The sequence below is a fragment of the Chaetodon trifascialis genome, chromosome 17 (genome assembly GCF_039877785.1).
Source record: "Chaetodon trifascialis isolate fChaTrf1 chromosome 17, fChaTrf1.hap1, whole genome shotgun sequence".
Taxonomy (NCBI): Eukaryota; Metazoa; Chordata; class Actinopteri; order Chaetodontiformes; family Chaetodontidae; genus Chaetodon; species Chaetodon trifascialis.
Window position 1 is genome coordinate 2950839 of NC_092072.1, and position 20557 is coordinate 2971395.

The window sequence follows — 20557 nt, forward strand, 5'->3', positions numbered from 1 at the left end:
ATTGTTCATAACGAAGCTCTGAGCTTCACATCATGAGTGTGAGCACTGGTGGTGCTTTATATCCTGTTGGCTGCTTTAATCTACAGCGATGCATCAGATTCTGTAAGATCATCACATGTTTGCACGTCTGTGAGAACCACGTATCTCCAAAAAGCCTGATGAGCTCAAACAGCCTGTTTTCAGCTTTGTGACGACGCATTTTCAGCTGATCCAAGAGGCTTTTTAAAGAGTTTATTGAGCTAAAGAAGGAAGAGTAGTTTCACTTTATCGATCAGTTAATCACTTTCAACACATCTGGAGATACGTGGTTTTCACTGGACAGGAAGAGTATGACAAATTGTAATCTGAAAAGTAATGAGTAACTAAAACTGTCAGACAGAAAGTACAATCTTCTCCTCTGAGATGAAATTTTAAATGATACTTTTGAAGAAAGTACACCTTGTGCTACTTTTTGGCCTTCAGGTATACTTAAATGTACACCAGTAGTCCTTGAGTACCACTTGAGCAATACTTGAGTATACTTGAATTGTAAATAGTAGGTCAAACTTTAAGTGTACTTAAGTAAACCAGAGAAAATCAGGATTCATGAGCATTCAAAACACACTCACAGTACAATTGTATGATATCACCAATGTGTCAGAAATATACTTAAATATACTTCAAATGAAGTGAAATTAAAGTACACTTTAATTAAGCATGCTAATAGTTTCATAAGTACACTTTATTACTATTAGAAGTACTTGAAACTTTGTCCACTTTTTAAAAGTAAATTTATGATACACTTCCAATAAAGTACACTTTTTCAAAGTACATTGAAATACCACTTGAAGTATTGCAGAATTCGTCATTTCTAATACGTCGAAGTGGAACTTAATGATCTATTCAGAAGTACACTTTTTAAAAGTATATGTCAAACATATTACGTTATGCGTGTACTTGTACTGACTTTTCTGTACTTAAATCACATCTCCAGTACACTGAAGTATACTAGGAGTTCTTCAGTCTTCCTCTTTCTGCTACTTTATTAGCAGTGATGGAAGAAGTACTCAGATCTTTTACTTGAGTAAAAGTAGTAATACCTCAGCATAAAAATACTCTGTAAAGTCAGCATCTTGCCGAGCACAGCCGAGGAAGACGCAGAAGCTGTCAAAGATCGGCCGCGCTGGTTTTGTCAGCTTCGCCGGTCACGCAGGATAAAAGCTGACTCCAGGTCAGCTGGGTCGTGCCAGTGTCGGGCTCATGTGGTCTGATCTGATTAAGGTGACGGAAGCCAAAAAAGGTCTGGGATCCAAACAGCCAGTAAACACAACACGAAGCCTCCGTCCACGTTTTATTTCTTTATTCATTCCGCTCTCACAACGCTCACATCCTGCTCGTTAATGTGCCGCCCAGTCGGCAAAGTGCAGGTTTAGCACATGAAGCTTTAGTGCCTGTTGGTGACAACTTCACAATAAGTGACTCTTCATGCTTGTGCAGTGCAGTGAGAGTGAACGCATCATTAACACAACATTACAACAGTGAACACACAAAACAACCCGGCTGGAAACAAGAGCAGTATCACATCATTTAAAATATCATGATAACTCATTTCCTCTAACGTTTCCATTTTCCAGATGTTTCCTGACTTCTTGATGCGTCTTAAAGCGTAGCAGCAAACACATATTTCATCCAAAGAGTTGAGATGAGAGCAAAACAAAGAACTGATACTTAGTGATCTCTACCGTCCTGAATTGACTCAACATATATTTTGCAGAATAAAACTGTCTGTCTGCGGATCAGTCGGCCGGTCTGCACACACGGCGACCATCTAAAGGGAGGGTGCTTTCATTGGTCCACGTGGAGCCTGTTTTTTCCTATTTCTGTTATGCACGTGCGTTGATGATGTCGACAAATTCTGGTTTCAGGGAAGCTCCGCCCACCAGGAAGCCGTCCACGTCAGCCTGAGACGCCAGCTCCCTGCAGTTCGCTCCCGTTACTGAACCTGGAAGACGGAGAGGAAAAAAGGCGATTAAGAGGCGAAGGGCGGCGGGCTTCAGGTCGGCCAATCAGGTCGAACAAGAAGAGCGTCTACTGAGTGTGCTGTGATGTCACAGACGTGTTCAGACACCCATGTGTGCTGCCAGACCGGCTTGGATCTCTGTGCCCTGCGTTCTGCTTGTCAGGCTACATACAGACTGCTTTTTACAACTAAAAACAATTAAAAAAATAAAAACGCTGTGACTTCCTGCCTTTAGAAAAATATATATATAGTTGAAAGAGCATAATTACAATATTGTCCTAAAAAGATGCTAAAAGATGAGTCAAGGAGCGACAGCCAATCACTGACCTCCGTAGATGATGCGCACGGAGTCGGCCACGTCGTCTGACACGTTGGCTCTGAGCCACGCCCTCAGCTTCTCATGGACCTCCTGAGCCTGGACACACACACACACACACACACACACACACACACACACACACACACACACACACACACACACACACACACACACACACACACACACACATAAGGAGGGTAATCCTTTGCTTTAGGTAAAAATAACCCGCTGACAGCAGCTGAACCTGCAGGTGTGAGCGTGGCGTTGGTTGTGGTGGCAGCTGGCAGCCAGCTGAGTTTACGCCGGAGAAACCGGATTGTGAAGGCAGAAACACCCAACACATAAACGCTGGTGTCTGAACACACTGCAGTGAACACGTGGAGGAGTCGGCCTTACCTGTTCAGGTGTGGCTGTCTTGCCCGTGCCGATGGCCCACACAGGCTCATATGCCAGCACCACTTTGGCCCAGTCCTTCACGTTCTCTGGAAGACATCGACCCGCCATCAGACAACCGAGCTGAACTCTTTACAAGCCAGCCATTATAAAGACGTTTCCTCGTGTTTGGCATCGTCCACACTGACGTAAAACACCTGAAATCACTGAGCAGCTCAGAGGACAAACATCATAACGAAGCAGCTGAACATGACGGAGAAGTTCTGATGAGTAAAACATCCTGAAGGCTGAGCAGCGCTGCAAAGACCCATCAGCTGCATGTTTTCCTGCAGAGGAACAAGACGACGTGTCTCCAGACATTTCTCCAGCAGCAGAGACCACTGACCTCTTTGCATTTTAAATGAGCGTGTAGCCTACTTAGAGGCAGGATGAGGCAGAATAAGGCAGAATGATGCAGAATGAGGACGGAAGCAGGGAGAGATCATCAGTAAAATAATGTCTTCTTATCATTGAGCGTGTCGCTGAGTTTTTACGTTTTTCACAGATTACATTTAGGAAAAAAGCCAAAGAAATTTAGACTGAAGAAGAGATAAAAACACTTTTGTTCTTTGGTGAGAAACCTTCGTCAGTGTACAGAAACACCTGTGGAAACCAGGTAATCGACACATGAAAGGTCAGAAATGTTTTGGTTTTTTCCTTTGTTCACCTGCAATGACCTGCGTTTGGGCGTAGACGACTTCTTCTGTGGTGCCTCCCTCGCGCTCCTCCAGCTTCTCCCCGATGCAGGCGATCACACCCAGATCGCTCTCCAGAGCGTGAGCCACCTGAGGACCAACCACAGAGCCTTTACCTGCATCTGCGCACCTGACCTACAACAGACGGGCGTGAACAAAGCAGCACGCCGACTTACTGCAGACTTGAGATTTGAACATTTGTACCTGAGACTCGACTGGGACTCGACTAACTCGAGCGTTGACTCGACTGTGAGGGCGAAAAGCTGCAGAGGCTGAACCTCAGATAAAAACTCATGTTTGAACACTCGCAGGTGCAGCTGTCAGCACCAATCATCTCCAATTAAGATGAGAGATTTTAGAGATATTTGTCTTTAAACACTCTCATCCAACACACACACACACACACACACACACACACACACACACACACACACACACACACACACACACACACACACGTCAGAAGTGTCTCACCTTCTGGCCAATCAGCTCGTCACCTTCCCCAAAGACATGGCGGCGCTCAGAGTGTCCCAGGATCACCCAGTCTGCCCCGCAGTCCTTTATCATGGCCGGACTGGAGGGAGAGGATGTGTTAAGATAAGATAAGATAAGATAAGATAAGATAAGATAAGATAAGATAAGATAAGATAAGATAAGATAAGATAGCACTTTATTAACCCCCCATAGGGGAACTTTGGGTGTTACAGGCAGCAGCAGTATGAAAACGAGACGAGGCGTCCTGTGAAGGACTTCCTGGTCACCTGATCTCCCCTGTAAACGCCCCCTTGGCCACCTTGTAGCAGTTCTGGGCGGCGACACCGATCCTGGGATCCAGACTGGACCGAGCAAAGTCCAGGTAGATGGAGGGCGCGGCACACACCACCTCTGAAGATTAAGCACAAGGTTTGTTGTTTTGGTTCGTTGTGACTTTTCTTCATCGACCCTCCCAGTGTCACGCTGATGGTCCCGCCCACTGTCTCCATCAAAAGACCTGCTGTCCGTCAATTTAATGTGCATTTGGGTCCTGGACTCAAATGGTTAATTAATTACATTTAATTGGTTTAATTTCTTTTCAGTTCCTTCACTAGTAGCTGCAGTGTGGCGGAGGAGGCGCTGGAGCGACATGTTTAGGCTCCTGTGCTCATTTTAATCAAGTTTAATGAAGATTCAAAAATAAAAATAAAGATATCAAACAGCTGATTGATGGTTAAAGTCTGCTTTTCTCTGCTTTGATTGATTAGTAATTGATCATCTTTAGGTTTGGGTAAAAGTAAGAAGAACAGTAACACTGATGGAGGACGTTTTGCTGCGTGAAATACTTTTACAGAGAAATATATGAAGACAGTTTACAGCTGCAGCTGCTGGAGGCGGAGCTAGTTTTAACTTTTTATACGCAGTTAGCTTCAAATTAGATTCAAAGTTAAATCTGAGAAAAAACATTTGAGAAGTTCAGACAGAAATCAAGCTTTGGTGGATCTAACAGCTCTGAAATGGGACGTGGCCGCAGCACAGTGTTATGTGAAATCCCAAACTACAAATTAAAGAGGAATGGAACTAAAAACCAACGCTGAAACTATGATGTATTATTATACACAGCAGTATATGAAGTGAATGCATCATTAATTATAATCCAACAATATGTTTCTGAGTACTTTTACTTTTAGTACATGAAGTATACTGTGATGCTAAAACTTTGAAGATTATGAATGCAGGACTTTTTGGTATAAAGTGGAAAATGCAATACTCAAATAAAGTACTTAAGTGGAGTACTTGAGTAAATGTACTTGGTTACTATCCTCCGCTGAGGACAGAAACGTCAGAGGCCTTTAAGCGACGCATCCTGATCACGTGACTCCCAATGTCACGGTGTCACCTGAGCAGCAGCATCTCCTCTCTGACTGGTTCTTTATCGATTACGATCTATCTATCGATCGATTGATCAGCGCAGACCCACAGCGGACCTGCAGGACGCGCTCGTGGGTCACTCACCGGTCTGGTCGTGCAGGCTGGCGGTGTTCAGGGTGGTGATCAGCTCCTCCAGACTCTCCTTGTTCCCGTTCATCTTCCAGTTTCCTCCCACGAAGAACCTCCGGAGCGCCATGGCCGGCTGATGGTGGCGGATGCGCGGTGAGGAGAGCTGGTGGTGGGTGTCCGGAGGCTGGTGGTGGGTGTCCGGAGGCTGGTGGTGGGTGTCCGGAGGGTCAGTTCACCTGCAGGACGGCTCCGGCTGGTGTGCACGTCAGGTGCTGTCGGAAATATCAGAACCCAACACCGTCAGGACCTCCTCCTTCTTCTTCTGCGGGTTTATGCCGCTGGTCAAACAGCTCTATGGCGCATTACCGCCGCCTGCTGTTCAAGCGTGGACAGACAACCTGTTCTTTTACTTTAGTATTTTATTTTTCTGCTTTATACTTTAAACACGTCACCATATCTGTGAGGGAAACATTACTTCTTACTCCAGTGCGTTTATATGATGAAGTTACTCTGCAAGATTTTGTACAGAAAACACGAAGAGTTCATAAAACACGATGTTTCATGAACATACTGTAATTCTTTAATGGTCCCATCCTGTAAAAACTATTACCATTATACATTTCTTACTGCTTTGGCCATTAAAAACGAAACAAAAAATAACTCACCACACAGTCTTAATTTTTAAAGGTGCAGTTTTAATAATCTGAGTAGGTTGGAATTGTCCCCATTGCAGTGAAATTGAGGACATTTTTATTATTATTATTATTATTATTAGACATCTCATTTTATGGACACGAGTTAAACCCAAGATTAAATATTTCAGATAATGTGAAATAATCTAACTGATAAACAAACATGGTCAGATGGACGTTATTCTTTGCCTTCTGCACATAAATGAAGTTGATTTTATTGTTGATTTTATTCTGTATCCTTTTTTAAATTCTGTTTTTTTTGTTCTTTTTCTATGTCTCCTTTATTCTTTCTGTCTGTAACAAATTCATTTCCCCAGCGTGGGATCAATAAAACATGAAGCTGCACATTGACATTCACTAATTTACTGTCGAGTGCGCTTTTACATCAAAGCTGCTTTTATCTGCTCGCTGTTTAGAAATAGAATTCATGTTAAAATTAAAAAATCAGCCTTAAATCCTCTTTAAACGTCTCCATACCTGACATGGGAAGTACTTGCTTCTGATTGGCTGCCAGGTGTCCTTTAAAATGTTATATCAGGACACCTCAAACAGAGTTCAGGTCAACATTTTTATCTGCTAAGATGGACCGCTCAGCAGGACACCATGGCAGCAATACTGACGCTTCATATAAGCACCATGCAAGCAGCGGATTCAAGCACAATAATCAGAAATGTCCTTCCCTCCGTATAGTTCTTTATTTTCTGACAACAGCACACAGGGCCATGTTTTCTCCTGTAGAAGAATTGATTTGGATGATTTTTCTATAGTTCATTCATTCAGTTTATTGCTCTATTTTATAGCCCTTTAAGTGTGTTCACCAATGCAAAATGTGTACTGATGTAAAAATACTGAAATCAACCTGTAAAATATCCACGTCTTGCCAGACTTGGACTCCCAGGAAGCTCCTCCTGCGTCCATGTTTTGTGTAAGTTCAGTTGTTTAATGATCATCCCGATCCATTAACACACACAAACACCGACTCCGACATGGTGTTAATGCAGAATTCTATGTTTATTAGAAAGATTTTCAACAAACATTTCGTCTTTTTACAGAGGAACTGCACAAGTGTAAAAGTACTACAAAATGTAGCTGAGCCCAGGGGAGGAAAATAAAGTTTACAGGTCTTTACAGAGTGTTTCACAGGTCAGACCGCCACCCGGCAGCCACCCTCACAACCTCGCCAGCCTCGCCAGCCTCGCTCCGCCTCTCAACCTTCACTTCGTCTGGATGCATTGTCGGATTTTCATGGTGCGACGGGGAAACAGCGGCCGCCATCTTGGATCAAAGTCTGCTGGTTGTTAGCAGGGGATCCAAGATGGCAGCTCATCACATATACTCCCATTCACATGTACTCTGGAAATGTGCAGCCCAAGAAAGAAAAAAAAAAGAAAGAAAGAAAGAAAAAGACACTGTACATCAACTGTCCATCCTAATGTTTTAAACTATAAAATACAAATAAATTTACATATCAATCTTTCTCTAGATAAGTGCAGAGCTCTTTTACAGGTCAAAGATCTCAGTTACAATAAAAATAAATCTGTAAGCCTACAGTCTCACTGTATTTTCAATATTCACGTGCTCTTTCTTTTTTTATTGTAAAAGTCTAAATGTGTTTAATTGACATTCTCATTAAGAGCTCATGTCCTGCTCGATAGTCGTTTGGAATAACGTGCTATGTTTTAGTTTTTTATTTTTCCCAGTCTTTTAATCGTCTCAGTAAAGCTCGTGTACGTACGGCGGGATGCATCGTGGACTCTTTACCTGATGCCATTTATACAACTTGACTCATTCGCAACCTCTCATATTTTGCATACATGAACGAGGAAGAGGCAGAGAGGGAGAGAGAAAGAGAGGAAGGCCTGCGCTCAAACACCTGCTTCAGATATCCTCCAACCTCACTGCTCTCCTCCCCATCTTCACCCTTTTCCCCCCACTTTCCTCCTCTTCCTCTCTTCCTCCTCCTCCTCCTCTCCCTCTCCAGGGGGTTTCCTCTGCCAGGACGCCTCAGTTCCACAGTTTGAGGAAGCTGTCCCAGGAACCTGTGCAGACACCCATGCCGTCTTCTGGGACGCCAGTGCAGCTCACCCTGTTGTCATGGCCGGACAGCACACCTGGAGGAGGACAGGGGAGAGGAGAGGAGAGGAGAGGAGAGGAGAGGAGAGGAGAGGAGAGGAGAGGAGAGGAGAGGAGAGAGGAGAGAGGAGAGAGGAGAGAGGAGAGGAGAGGAGAGGAGAGGAGAGGAGAGGAGAGGAGAGGAGAGGAGAGGAGAGGAGAGGAAAGGAGAGGAGAGGAGAGGAGAGGAGAGGAGAGAGGAGAGGAGAGGAGAGGAGAAAGGAGAGAGGAGAGGAGAGGAGAGGAGAGGAGAGGAGGAGAGGAGAGGAGAGGAGAGGAGAGGAGAGGAGAGGAGAGGAGAGAGGAGAGAGGAGAGAGGAGAGGAGAGGAGAGGAGAGGAGAGGAGAGGATTTTTAACATGCGTCATAAAACGTTGCCTCAGAAAAGCTTCATTAAAATAAAAAGCTGTTTTCTGCTGGAACAATACGCCCTTTTCTTCCTCACCAGTGCCACCTATCTGTTACTTTTTTTAATTAGTCTTTCTAATTTTTAAGACAACGTGCAATAAAAACATAGCTTTCAAAAGTCAAAAATGTTCTCAATCCTTGAGTTTTTACATGAATATAATTGAAAAAAATGTGCAAACTCAGCTTCTTTCATTATTGCTGAAATTCCAGGCTAACTTATGGAAAATGGACTTTTAACAGATTTTAATTCTTTTTAAGCTTTAAACCTTCAAATGCTGAATAAATAACTCCACTCACCGACTTTCTCTCCCTTCAGTGAGTCCCAGATGTGGCAGTTGAAGTCGTCGTAGCCGGCAAAGATAAGGCGGCCTGAGTTGGACAGAGCCAGAGACGTGACGCCGGCGTTCAGGCTGGTGTCCTGGTAGCCAATCACCTCCTGGTCGGAGCGCAGGTCGTACATCTTGCAGCTGCAGTCGTCGGAGCCCGTGATGACGGCATTTCCGCTCGGGAAGAACTGAGGTGGAAAGAGAGGAAGAAGCGGTTTGTGTTTGTACTCATATGTGTGTGTGGAGATGAGCCAGCCAATCAAAGCAAAGCAAAATAAAGACTGCTCTCCTCTAAACTTCAAAACATGCACATTAGCAATGACAGAAACTCAAAAAAAAGAGGAATATTTGTGCCAATCTGCTGAAAAATCACAAGTTTAACAAATGTGTTCTTCAAATCCTCTCCTAGCTTTAACAAACGGGGGTAAAGGTCGTATTAATTCTGGTGTGTGCGATGCGATGCGACGCTCCTCACAGCGATGGCGTTGATGTCGCTGGTGTGTCCAGAGAAGGTCTGCTTGCAGGTGCCTTCCCTCAGGTCCCACAGCTTAGCCAGAGAGTCACAGGCCCCAGAGATGAAGGTGTTCATGTCGGGGGAGAGAGCCAGGGACATGCAGTCTCCGATGTGGTTGGTGAAGATGATCTTCTGCTTGCCAGTCTCCAGGTCCCACAGACAGCTGGAGAGGAGAGGCGGGAAGTCATTATCTAATTCATTTACGGTCTGTAAAAACCCATTTCTCAGCTAACATGCCTGCAAAACCTGGAGTATAAAGAAAAGCTCCAGCCAGAAGCTTCAATTAAATCTTGTGAGGCTGTTTTTTGATCATGTTGAAGTTCAGGTGGATAGAAAGTGACCTCGTCTTTTTTTTTTTTTTTTTTCATCTAACCCCTGTTAAGACAAGGAAACTGCTGTCCCACAGCACAACATGCAGACAAACTGATGGCTGGATGGAGGTATGTGGGCTCTGATGGCAACACTCAAAACAACAAAATAAAGTAGCCTCATAAATCCTTTGAAATCCAAATCTTCACAGATTTCTGTTTTACTGTTTCGAAATCAGCATTTGTCGTCCAGTTTCGCCCAACTGAAAACCATATTTTAGGTTTTCAGTTTATTTAGCCTCACAGTGGAGCACGGGATTGGTCGCATTTTAACAAACATGTTGGAAACATAGCCCATAGCCCGTGGAGCTGTGATTGCTCTCCCTAAACGTGACATTTTGCAGATGTCTCCAGTGGCATTGAACTCCATTTTGACGACCATGTACTGGAGCGGAAGGCAAAGTCCATCAGTGACAAACTCACCAGGTGGTGTCACCTGAGGCTGTCAGGATCTCAGTGTCGCTAAGGAAACGGCAGCATGACAGGTAACCTGGGCGGGGCAGAGAGAAACAGTTTCATCAAAATCAGCTCATTTCTTTTTCTGCTTTCATGTAACTTGAACGTGATGTTGATGATCGTTTAGGGGGGCGTCATCCTCACCTGTGTGTGCGTCCAGCTCCCTGAGGGTCTTGGGGCTGGCAGCCTTGATGTTGTACACTGTGCACATGTTGTCCAGACCACCGCTGGCCACCAGGTTACCAGAGGGGGCGAAAGCGACGCTCATCACCCAAGCTGACTTTAGAGGGACAGCAACCAGCTGGGAAGCAGACATTTAGAGATTGATTACAACCTCCTGTAGACATCAGATATCATAACCTGCATGGGCTGTTTGAAACCAGTGTTTACTGGCTGCACATACTGGTCACTGATATTTTCTGTCAGCACTCAACATCTATAAGTTTGAACTTTTTGCAGCTGGAATTTAAAATCCGGCCGCGATTTCATTCCTGACAAGGTGGAAACAGAAGTTAAACCATCACTGAATACTTAACTCACCACTGAAATCCAGCCTAATCTAATTATTCAAGGATTAAAAGCTCCCACAGGAAGGTTAAACTGGTCCAACCAATCACAGTTCAGCTAGTTCAACCAAAATTTCTTGCAGGTTACTCTGTTTCTCAGCTGCATCGTGCCAAAACAAAACATCGCCTCGCCAGTGTTTGACAGATAATAATACAAGATAAATTATGGAATCAGTGTGAGCCTGCCAGCGGTCTAAACACGTCACGTCTGTGAGCCTCACACTGCAAACAGAACGTCTGGTTTAGGACCATTTACAGCGAAACACCATCAATCAAAACCTCTACATACAGTGAAACGTAGAGGACGTTTGTCGCCTTCGTCTCCTTTATGTGCCGTATGACTGAGCTCACCTTGTTCCCTGTGAAGGTGTCCCAGATGAGAAGCTTGCCATCCTGTGATGCACTGACCATCTGCCTGTGAGAGAGACGACAGATCTCCATTATTTTTTAAAACAGACACTAAAGTAAAACACTGAAATCCAGCATTTTCCACAAGATGTGACAAAGAGCTCTAAAAACAGTGAGTCAGACGCCTGAGAACAACGCAAAGAAAAATACTCTGACAGGTGAATAAATGCAGCGCAGCCAAACTAGATGATCAACATTGAAGTGTCCTGTTGAGCTTCCACATTTAAAGAAGCCATCCAGCTGCTCCTGAACACCTTTAATCCTCCCTGTGAGGAAGCTACTGTGCATCCAGGTAACCGGCTCATGTTTAGGTCAGAAAACCTAAAATCTTCTCCTTGAGTCTTCCCACTGCTGATGCACTGAACCATTGAGATGACTGTATCACAGGCTGTTTGACATGTCACAGCAGGGACAGCACAGGTGTCCTCACCTGGAGTCAGCTGACCAATGCATGGCATAGATTTTAGCCAGGTGACCCTTGAGCGTCTTCCTGAGCTTCAGCTGGACCCTGCCCACCGAGGCCACTCCCCCTGCTGCTCCTGACATGCTGCTGTCATTCACACCCTTACGGGCCGCCTGGTGGCCACACGGAGAATTACATGTTGGGGAGAAAGAAGAAGAGAGTCAGGCAGGTAAACGAGACGGTTCAGGCCCACGAAGTCCCTCCCAGCCTGCAGTCCGAGGTTGAGCTGACAGAGACAGAGGCTCAGGTTTGATCTTTGTAAAAATTTAAAGGCATGAGGATAACTGATACCTCTAGGAGAAGTGATAGCAGCAGTACTACTAATAGTAATAGTAGTAAGGAAAACCACGTATCTCCATTTTTTCTTATTTTGAATTTTTCCTGTAAGCTGAACTATTGACATATTTCTTCATTGTTATCCAGTGAAAACCATGTATCTCCATTTTGGTGAATTTTTCAAATAAACTAAAAGATGTTTGAGAAACTTGTACTTCTTCAGCTAAATACACATTTATAAGAAGGACTGGATCATCAGACAGTGTGTAACAGATGGTTTGGGGCCTCATGAAGCTCCCACATATCTTAAAAAGTACCGTATTTTTCATGAAGCGCTCACCTCAATCTGTGCACGGAGGCCATCGCACTCCTTTTTCAGCGCATCCATTTCAGCTTTCTCAGCTGCCATGGCGTCGGTTGCGAGGGGATGTTACTGACGGAAGAGGAAACTGTCACTCTGAGACAGGAGGGAGAGAAGAAGAGAGGACGGGGACGAAGAGGAAAAAGACAAAACAGGTCAGTCTTGATGTTGAGGAGCAGAATAAAAAAGACGATTTAAACTTAAACTGCGTTGATTTTGTCGTATCGATGGGTCAGTAATGTAAGACCCTGCTGTCAGGTTGCCAGCGTGACCCTGCAGGACATTACAGCACAGGAACACAATGATCCACTGACCCGGCTGTGCATCACTCAGTGACCCTGATACCTTGATCTGGAGCACTTGGGTTGCTGTTACACCAAGTCTAGAGCAAAGATTAGACACATACCTGACAGGTTTAATCCCTGCCTAAACCAAAATTGTAATTCTGTTAGCTCTCACACTGCTCTAGCTGAGATGTGCAAGGTGTGAAGGAAGGGAGAGATGACAGGAAGGACAAAGTGAGGGAAAGATATTGAAGGTGGGAAGAACAGGAAATAAGATTTGAAGTAGAAATGTGGGAGAAATGGGATTGGAAAGAGAAGGAAAGAACACATTTTATAAAGGAAACAAGCTGAAGGAAATGAACAAGGTATGAACAAGGAAGGAAGGAAGGAAGGAAGGAAGGGAGGAAGGAAGGAAGGAAGGAAGGAAGGAAGGAAGGAAGGAAGGAAGGAAGGAAGGAAGTGAAGAAGGGAACTAAAATCTAATTTAGACTTTTCTTGAGGTATAAACATATCACACCCTGGAGTGTATCAGTACATTCATGCATGAGCTTTAACGCTCACTATAAATCCAAATAACAAACCTCCTCCTTCACTTTGATGAACTGACCCACTTTAAGTCCTTTCATTCAAGCTGTTGCATCACAATTTTCCCCTGAAGGAATTTCTGACCAGCTAAGACATTTTGACGTGTGGTGCTTTGAAATCAGTTTCTCATTTTGAGAGAAACAGCAGCCCTCTAAAGCATATTTGTCCATAATTATTCAGATGAAGTTCAACTTTGCTGATCGGTTTTGAGGCACTTCCTCATTAACTACCGTCAGCTTTGGAAAATCAGTTTCAGTGGCCTTGTTAGCTTGAACCTGCACAAAAGTGCATGAACGTCAACAACTGCACTAAAGTTTGCACTCACAAACATCCCAGTCCAAGAAGAGTGAAGACTGTTTCAGGTATTTAATGTAATAAACGTCTTAAATGTCCCCACTGTCTTCTCTAACTGACATGTTCCTTCACTGCAACATAATTTTCATGTCCCAGAAGCCCTGTGTGCAGCAGCTCACTGTACGCGCCTAATGCTCTGTAATAGGATACTGACATCTGACTAATTTAACACCAGCTACCTCTGCGCATGATTCTGCTCACTGGAGAGGAAACTGCTTCAACACTCAAACCCTGCACCTCCACAAATGAGGAAGAAATAATTGTTAATGCTGAACGGGAAATTCAAAGTGTCATTCCACACTGCAGGATATTTAGGCAATAAAAAGACGCTCTGACAGGTCGTTAAGCAATGCATCATTGACAAAATGCATGACTGAATTCTGTGTTGTACAGAGAATTGACAAGGAACTTCAACCTCTATTTATCAAGTAAAAATGCTGAATACCGGTTGCAGCTTGTTAAATATAAGCTTTTCTCTGTTTTATGTAAAATTTATAATGCAAACATTTGAGTTTTTCAGCTTTAAAATGTTCAGTGGGCAGAACAAGCAACTACAAATTGTCATCTTGACAAATTGTGAAGGGCATTCTCTATTTGTTTTACTATTTTCTGACATTTCAGAGGCTAAATACATCATCGTTTAATGGAAAATGAATCAAAAAATAACAGAATGGAAAGTTGCATCTCCCTGCATGTGTGTTTTTTTATGCAATAAAGATCCATTAACAGGTGTGAGGTGAAGGTTCAGGAGGTGGCCTGGGTGCAGCACAGGTAGCGGCTTGAACCTCTGACGGGATGCAGGATGAAGGGTGGAGAATATGGGAAGGGCAGCAGTGGCGGCGGCGCCGTTGGTGGGGGGTTGCTACAGGGCTTTAAATCCCGGACAGGAGATCTTAAGGGAAGCTTTACCGGTCAAATCTCCTGTCATCCGATTACTGACTGCTCTTTACCTCAGGATCAGAGAGGGAGGGTGGGAGACGTGGTGGTCTGTTACAGTCAAACATCAACAGCTCCTCCTCTACCGTCCTGCTCTCTTATTTGACAGAAGTCACACAGAAATGAATCACTCTCAGGTGATTTTCTAGAGCTAAAAACAATCAGAATACCAAAAACACTTGAAATCAGAAAGCAACAAAACCTTGTTTGCAATAGCAGCCCCAGCAGCAGCAAAGCTGCAGCATAGAAATGTGCAGACGAAGTGAGCGGGATGAGGTCTGTGCTTGTGTCAGGCTGCAGCTTACTGCTGCCACACCTGAGGCACCAATCCTCTTTGGCAGCTTCCCGGCAATCCAAAGATCACCTTCGAAGGGTTTAAGGAATCATTACATAGGATGCAATCTCACACGGGACTCAAAAATTATGCTGTGACTCATAAGAAATAAGTGTTTCAAGATATCTTAAAAAAAAAAACTGGGATCCAGTGGAGCGGAGTTGTCTTCTTGCATGAAAAATGGTCCCTGAATTTTATGAAGCAACTCCGGAGTGAAGGCTGGAGGAAAGCTCTGCTCCTCCAAAATCACTGGAAATACATGCAAACTGCAGCTGCAGCCACATTTCGTGCCTCGCTGGTAGCCATGTGCCGAAAATCCCCATTGAATAAATAAGTTTTTCTTATGTTGCACATGGAGGGAAATATCCACTTCAAGTCTCACAAAAGCAAAAATCCACTTCCTTCCTTTAAAATCTCACCAAGTAAGATGATGCAGCTTCACAGCATTTCACGGCAGCTCCACCAGCAGAGGAAGCCCCAGGAGAGAGCGCATCTACAGAGGCATAAAAGAAGAAACTCACCTTTTCCACACACAGCGTGGTCCCTTCTCTTCTTCTGCTCCGATGCAGCTCCTGGTCCCAGACGCCTCCGGCTCTGCGTTCCCCTTTGAGCTCGTTCAGATCCCACAATCCCAGGATGCACAACCTGCAAGCTGGCTCCTCCGACGCTCTACCCCGGCAGACTGCTAGCAGCTTACTTGTGAAAAACTCTCTCTTTCTCTCTCCCTTCCTCCACAGTGAAGAACAGATGAGGATTGGAGGGGATGAAGGAGATAAGGGATGAAGGGATAAAGCTCAAAGATGGAAATAGAGAGGGAAGGAGAAGGAGAGAGAGAGACAGGGAGAGGGAGCAAGGCGAGAGGAGGTACGTAAACCGATTGGGGGGAGAAAATCAGGTTATGAGGTCAAAAGACGAGCAGGTGAAGAAATGAGAGAGGAAGACAGGAAGAGAAAGGGAACAGGTGGAGATGAAATGTGAGAATATGAGAGGAGGAAAAAAGAAGGTGGGGGTTTGCAAGGAAATCACACCTGTTGCACAAAAATTAGGCACTGAAGGAAGGAAACTGACACATCGGCCATCCAATGTGATTGAATCTGAAAGAATATGCTGTTAATTTGTGCTCTGACCTCCAGTTTCAACGAGTTTCAGGCGGGACGAAAGCAAACTGAAAGCCAGAACAAAGAAAAAATGCACAATGACGCTCATTCCAACAACTAAAGGTGCGCATCAAATCATTTCACACCTCTTATTCACAATATTGAGACGTTATTTAACTTTCTGGTTTGATTTCCAGCGTGTGTCGGCAGCATCCTGTGAGAACAGAGAGGTGACTTTGTGTCCTGACTCCTGACATTGCAGTGCATGTTTTTTGTCAGGAGCGGGGATGGATAGTCTGGGGCGGAGGTTGACAAGGGTGAATTGGTTTGTCAGAGCTAATGAGCTGAGCCCGGTTAATCAGGGCCTAATGGGATATCCGGGAACGGGCAATCTCGTTAGGGAATTAGAGCAGGTCAGGCAAAACGTGCGTCACACCTGACACACAACGAAGGCACAGACGAAAAGTGGATCAAGAGTCAAACGTAGAGTTTTGCTTCAAAATGAGGCTGTTTGAGAAACGTGGCAGCCGCTGCACTCAAGGCAGTCGTGCCTCGTTCAGAACGGGCTAACACATTCTCAGACCCGATCAAACCATCGTTTCCTCTCCAGAGTGCGTACGTGAAACGCTCAACGCTCAATCGCTCATCGAGCCAGAGAGAGGTAGAGGCGCAGGAGGTCAGATATATTTGGATGCCGAAGGAGAGACAGGACAAGAGGGAGGTTCTGGGTCGAGCCTTCACAGGAAGGAGAGCAGCTATTGGTCTCCAGTGAGAGATGATCTCATTTGGTCCGGCCCCCCCTTCACATCCTGTAATCTGACTTGTGGCTTTTCTTTTTTTCTTTGAGGAAAGGTGAGTGGTCTGGAAGTCCACGCGGGTAATAATCTGCCGTAATGAAATATTAATTACACCTCCAAAGAAACTTATTTTCTTGCTTACACCTTCATTCCACAGGGAGGTCAGAGGTCAGGATCAGCTACAGAGACGCAGTGTCTCGCTCAAGGACACTGCAGTTGGTTTTTAAATGAGACACACTTTGCCAAGTCTGCTCAACCAAGGCCATTTAACGTGTAGAAGTATTTCCTCTTAACTTACACGATATGTGCTGAAGATATTCTCGTCAGAGGACGTCATGTCTGATCTGCGACATGTCATCTTCTCACAGTGACAGTAAACGCATCACAAGCAGCAGCAGATGATGGACAGCGACGCAGTCTCTGTCGAGACGAGGTTTTGCCAGTAGCTCTGGCCTGGAGTCAGTTTAATACTGAAGATCTCAGGATACCCTGCGATCGACTGGCGACCGGTCCAGGGTGTACCCCGCCTCTCGCCCGTTGACGGCTGGGATAGGCTCCAGCACCCCCGCAACCCTGAAAGGGATACGCGGTATAGAGAATGGATGGATGGATGGATCTCAGGATACAGTTTTTTTTTTATTTTCAGACCACTTTAAAAGTTAAAAGTAGCTCATTTAATCCGTTAGATGAAGTTTTCAAATTAAAACACATGACCAGCACATGAGCAGACTTCCCAGCATGCTCTGTGTTGTTTTGAGGTTTGTAGGAGGGTGAGGGGCTACTGAGCATACAGGCCCCTCTTTTTAGGAGGGCCCACAATGATATCATGAGTAGTGGATGCAGGGGGGGCCCATAGAGGATGAATATGCATGTACAGGGTCCAGATTTCTGTGCACCAGCAGAGGATCCTTTGAGTCCAGTGAAGATCTGATTTTTCAAACTGTGAAAGTGGAAAACAAATCTTTCTGTAGTGTTTGTGACTGATCGTGTTGATAATGCAGATCTAGGAAGATGTCTGTGAGGGTCCAGTATGTAAAACTGGGAACAGGTAGAGGTTTATTTCCTGCTGGAGTTCAGTCAGAGGGCTTCGGGTCACTACAGAACTCACATTGCAGCTGCTGCTTCAGTTGTTTGGCAAAGGATTATGAAAGATGCTCAGTAAGCGTTTCATCGAGCGCGGCGCAGCACAGAAGGAAAGTTTGGTGTGAAATGAAAAGTCAGGCTGAATGAGCTTTTAAAAACTCCACATGACAACAAAGATATTTAAGCTTGACGTATTCAAAGACTTCATTTATACATCAGATATTTGCTGGGAGCTGTTGTGGCATGGTTGTACAAAAACATGAAAATTTGGCAGATATGAGAGCAAACTTTTTCATGCATTTGTACAATAATACCATCGACCTTTAGGCCAGACTGGAAGGCTTGGGGAGAATGAAATCTGCTGAACAAACCACTGACAATGTCAAGGTGAAGCGGTACGAAGAGCGAGATCTGCAGGTCTGTGTTTGTGCATGTCAGGACACTAAACCTCCAGCGTGGTCTTCAGCCAACATGGGAGCTTTCAGTGACAAAGGTGAAATCGTCAGATGAGCTTAATTGTCTAGTTGACAGCGTGCCAGTTGGCCGTTTGTCTCATTAAGACGTTAAAACACTTGGGAAAAGTTTAACTCTCTGCTCAGGCTCAGGTAATGTAGCCCAGTTACAGCACCGCAGCTCTAAGCCACAAGTCCCGTCCACATTTGTTCACGATCCCGCTAATCCAGCGTTTGTCCTCATGCATCATGGGAGCACGCTGAGATCATCAGAGATGTTTGATGACCTCCTCTAATGGGGATCTGTAGATTAAGCCTCACCTCGGGCCGTGTCTTTTTTAGGTAATTGATGCAGCAGGTTCGGGCTCAGGCCTGGTGACATCATACAAACATCAGTGTTTGAACAGCCCCGGGTGGCTTTTAGGTCGTCCATGAGGAAAACAGACAGGTTTAAGGCCTGCGGGTCCATTTTCAGTCATGTGTTGTTGAATTGTCTATCACCAAAGTAGCACACAGTTCATCAGAGTCGTGCTTCTGTTGCCATACTTTGAGAAAACTCTTCTATGAAATCAACATCAGAACATTTGTGAATGAAATAACTTGCAATTTTTTTCCATACTTATTAGCATAGTTATTAGCATTTAAGAAGGTCCGATAGGAAAGGGGGCAGAGAGAGGGGACAACACGCAGCAATGGGTCATAGGTGGGAGTCGAACCTGTGGCCACTGCAGAGGACTCACAGCCTCAACACATTGGGAGCTACAGGGCGCCCCAATTCTACACATACTTTGCAAATCCTGCAAGAACACAGAGTGTGTTCTTTACGTTTGGGTGAGATCCTGGACGGAGAAACTCATAGATGGAGGGAACTGAAACTGTTTGGAAGGCAAAGATAAATCTCTTTATTCACCTGTATGCCTCCCCAGAAGACTCACAGGAGACGTCTTTGTGGTTTCCAGTGTCAGCCACAAATATCAAAGATGTTGGAGTCTTCAAGAGAGCAGCTGGCAGCGACTGAGCACTTGAGATTCAACTCTTTACATATCACACACTCTTACTTTATCTGCAGACTGTCAACAGCATTAGACAACCTTTGGAATAATAATAATTACTTTGGTCTTGCATCTCACTGAAATGGCTTCATGAGGGAGTCTTTTAATAGCCAGTATGAACTCCTCTCAGTGCACACGTTGGGGACAGATTTTTTTAAAGACATCATCTCCTTCACATGCTCGTTATTTCTTTCATAGATGTAAATTCAGAGTGTTTTTCAACGTAATGCACAAACAAACCTTTAAAATCTTGAAATAAAGACGCAGATATTTTCCATTGTACATGACTACAAGGAATACCTACAGTCAGAGAAGGGGAATTTACAGACAGTTTGGGTGGTTTTGGTGCATTTTTCTGCTCACAGTGTGTCGTCACAGTGTCAGCTGTGGTGTGTGTAACTGATCATTTGTGTCTTCTAGGCTTCCTGAAACATAAACTTTAGGTCTGCCTTTGGTTTGTTTGTTTGTTTGATTTGTTGATGGGTCGTTCTTACACAGTGTTAGAGCCTGTGCGCTCCTCCTTCCCTCTCTCTCTCTCTCTCTCTCTCTCTCTCTCTCTCTCTCTCTCTCAGTAAGTGTCGGCCTCTAATCCTAATGAACTGTGACAGAAGAGGGCTAGCTGACTTCCTGATAACTCCCTGTGGTAACGAGCTCAGGAGGGAAGCACAAGCACAAACCCTGCACTCGGCAAACTCCCCTCCACCTTTGGCTTCTTCATTCAGGGCGACTCTTAGCCCACTTTGACAAGACAGGAAGTGGATGAGGTGACATGGAAGACAGAATGTAGGTCTCTCAGGCCAGAGAAGAGGAGATGGATCCGCAGGGGGAAACAAACTAATAAAAGGGGAAATAAATGAGAATCAAACCGGAAATCTGCAAGAAAAAAGCTTTGAGTTCACCTCATCTGAAAGATGAAACGTTTAAGTGTTGTTCTGTTTGTGGATTCTGGATCTTTGTTGTTTAACTTTGTGTATTTTTACTGCTTCTGTGTATTTTGTTGTACCTCCAACCCAAGAATGTACTTCTTGGAATAACAAAGTTGGATTTGGTTTGATTTGTCTTGGAAATGACAAAAGTTTACTAAACATCAAAGAATTTAGGGGGAATTATGTCGCTTGTCAAGACAGGACAGCTCAAAGCACATTTAGATTTTTCTCCTCATAAATGTTAATCCAAGAAAAAAACTCTAACTTCTTGAACAGTAGATGAAAAAAC

The 20557-nt window shown here is 44.5% G+C and overlaps 2 protein-coding genes across 2 annotated transcripts; both read right to left on the bottom strand.

Annotated features, from left to right (window-relative positions):
- Nucleotides 1-1322: 1322 nt before the first annotated feature.
- tpi1a (triosephosphate isomerase 1a) lies at nucleotides 1323-5753 on the bottom strand. Its single transcript, XM_070984445.1, has 8 exons — nucleotides 5624-5753; nucleotides 5435-5581; nucleotides 4207-4330; nucleotides 3920-4019; nucleotides 3418-3535; nucleotides 2715-2800; nucleotides 2327-2414; nucleotides 1323-1981 (listed from the first exon to the last, which is right to left on the bottom strand). The coding sequence occupies exons 2-8, from the start codon at nucleotides 5544-5546 to the stop codon at nucleotides 1863-1865; spliced, it is 747 nt and encodes a 248-aa protein (XP_070840546.1). The 5' UTR covers nucleotides 5547-5581; nucleotides 5624-5753; the 3' UTR covers nucleotides 1323-1862.
- Nucleotides 5754-7103: 1350 nt separating this feature from the next.
- gnb3b (guanine nucleotide binding protein (G protein), beta polypeptide 3b) lies at nucleotides 7104-15545 on the bottom strand. Its single transcript, XM_070984447.1, has 9 exons — nucleotides 15383-15545; nucleotides 12348-12464; nucleotides 11699-11844; nucleotides 11212-11275; nucleotides 10439-10595; nucleotides 10262-10328; nucleotides 9432-9633; nucleotides 8928-9144; nucleotides 7104-8222 (listed from the first exon to the last, which is right to left on the bottom strand). Exons 2-9 carry the CDS (start codon nucleotides 12414-12416, stop codon nucleotides 8116-8118), a joined length of 1029 nt encoding a protein of 342 aa, XP_070840548.1. The 5' UTR covers nucleotides 12417-12464; nucleotides 15383-15545; the 3' UTR covers nucleotides 7104-8115.
- Nucleotides 15546-20557: the final 5012 nt, after the last annotated feature.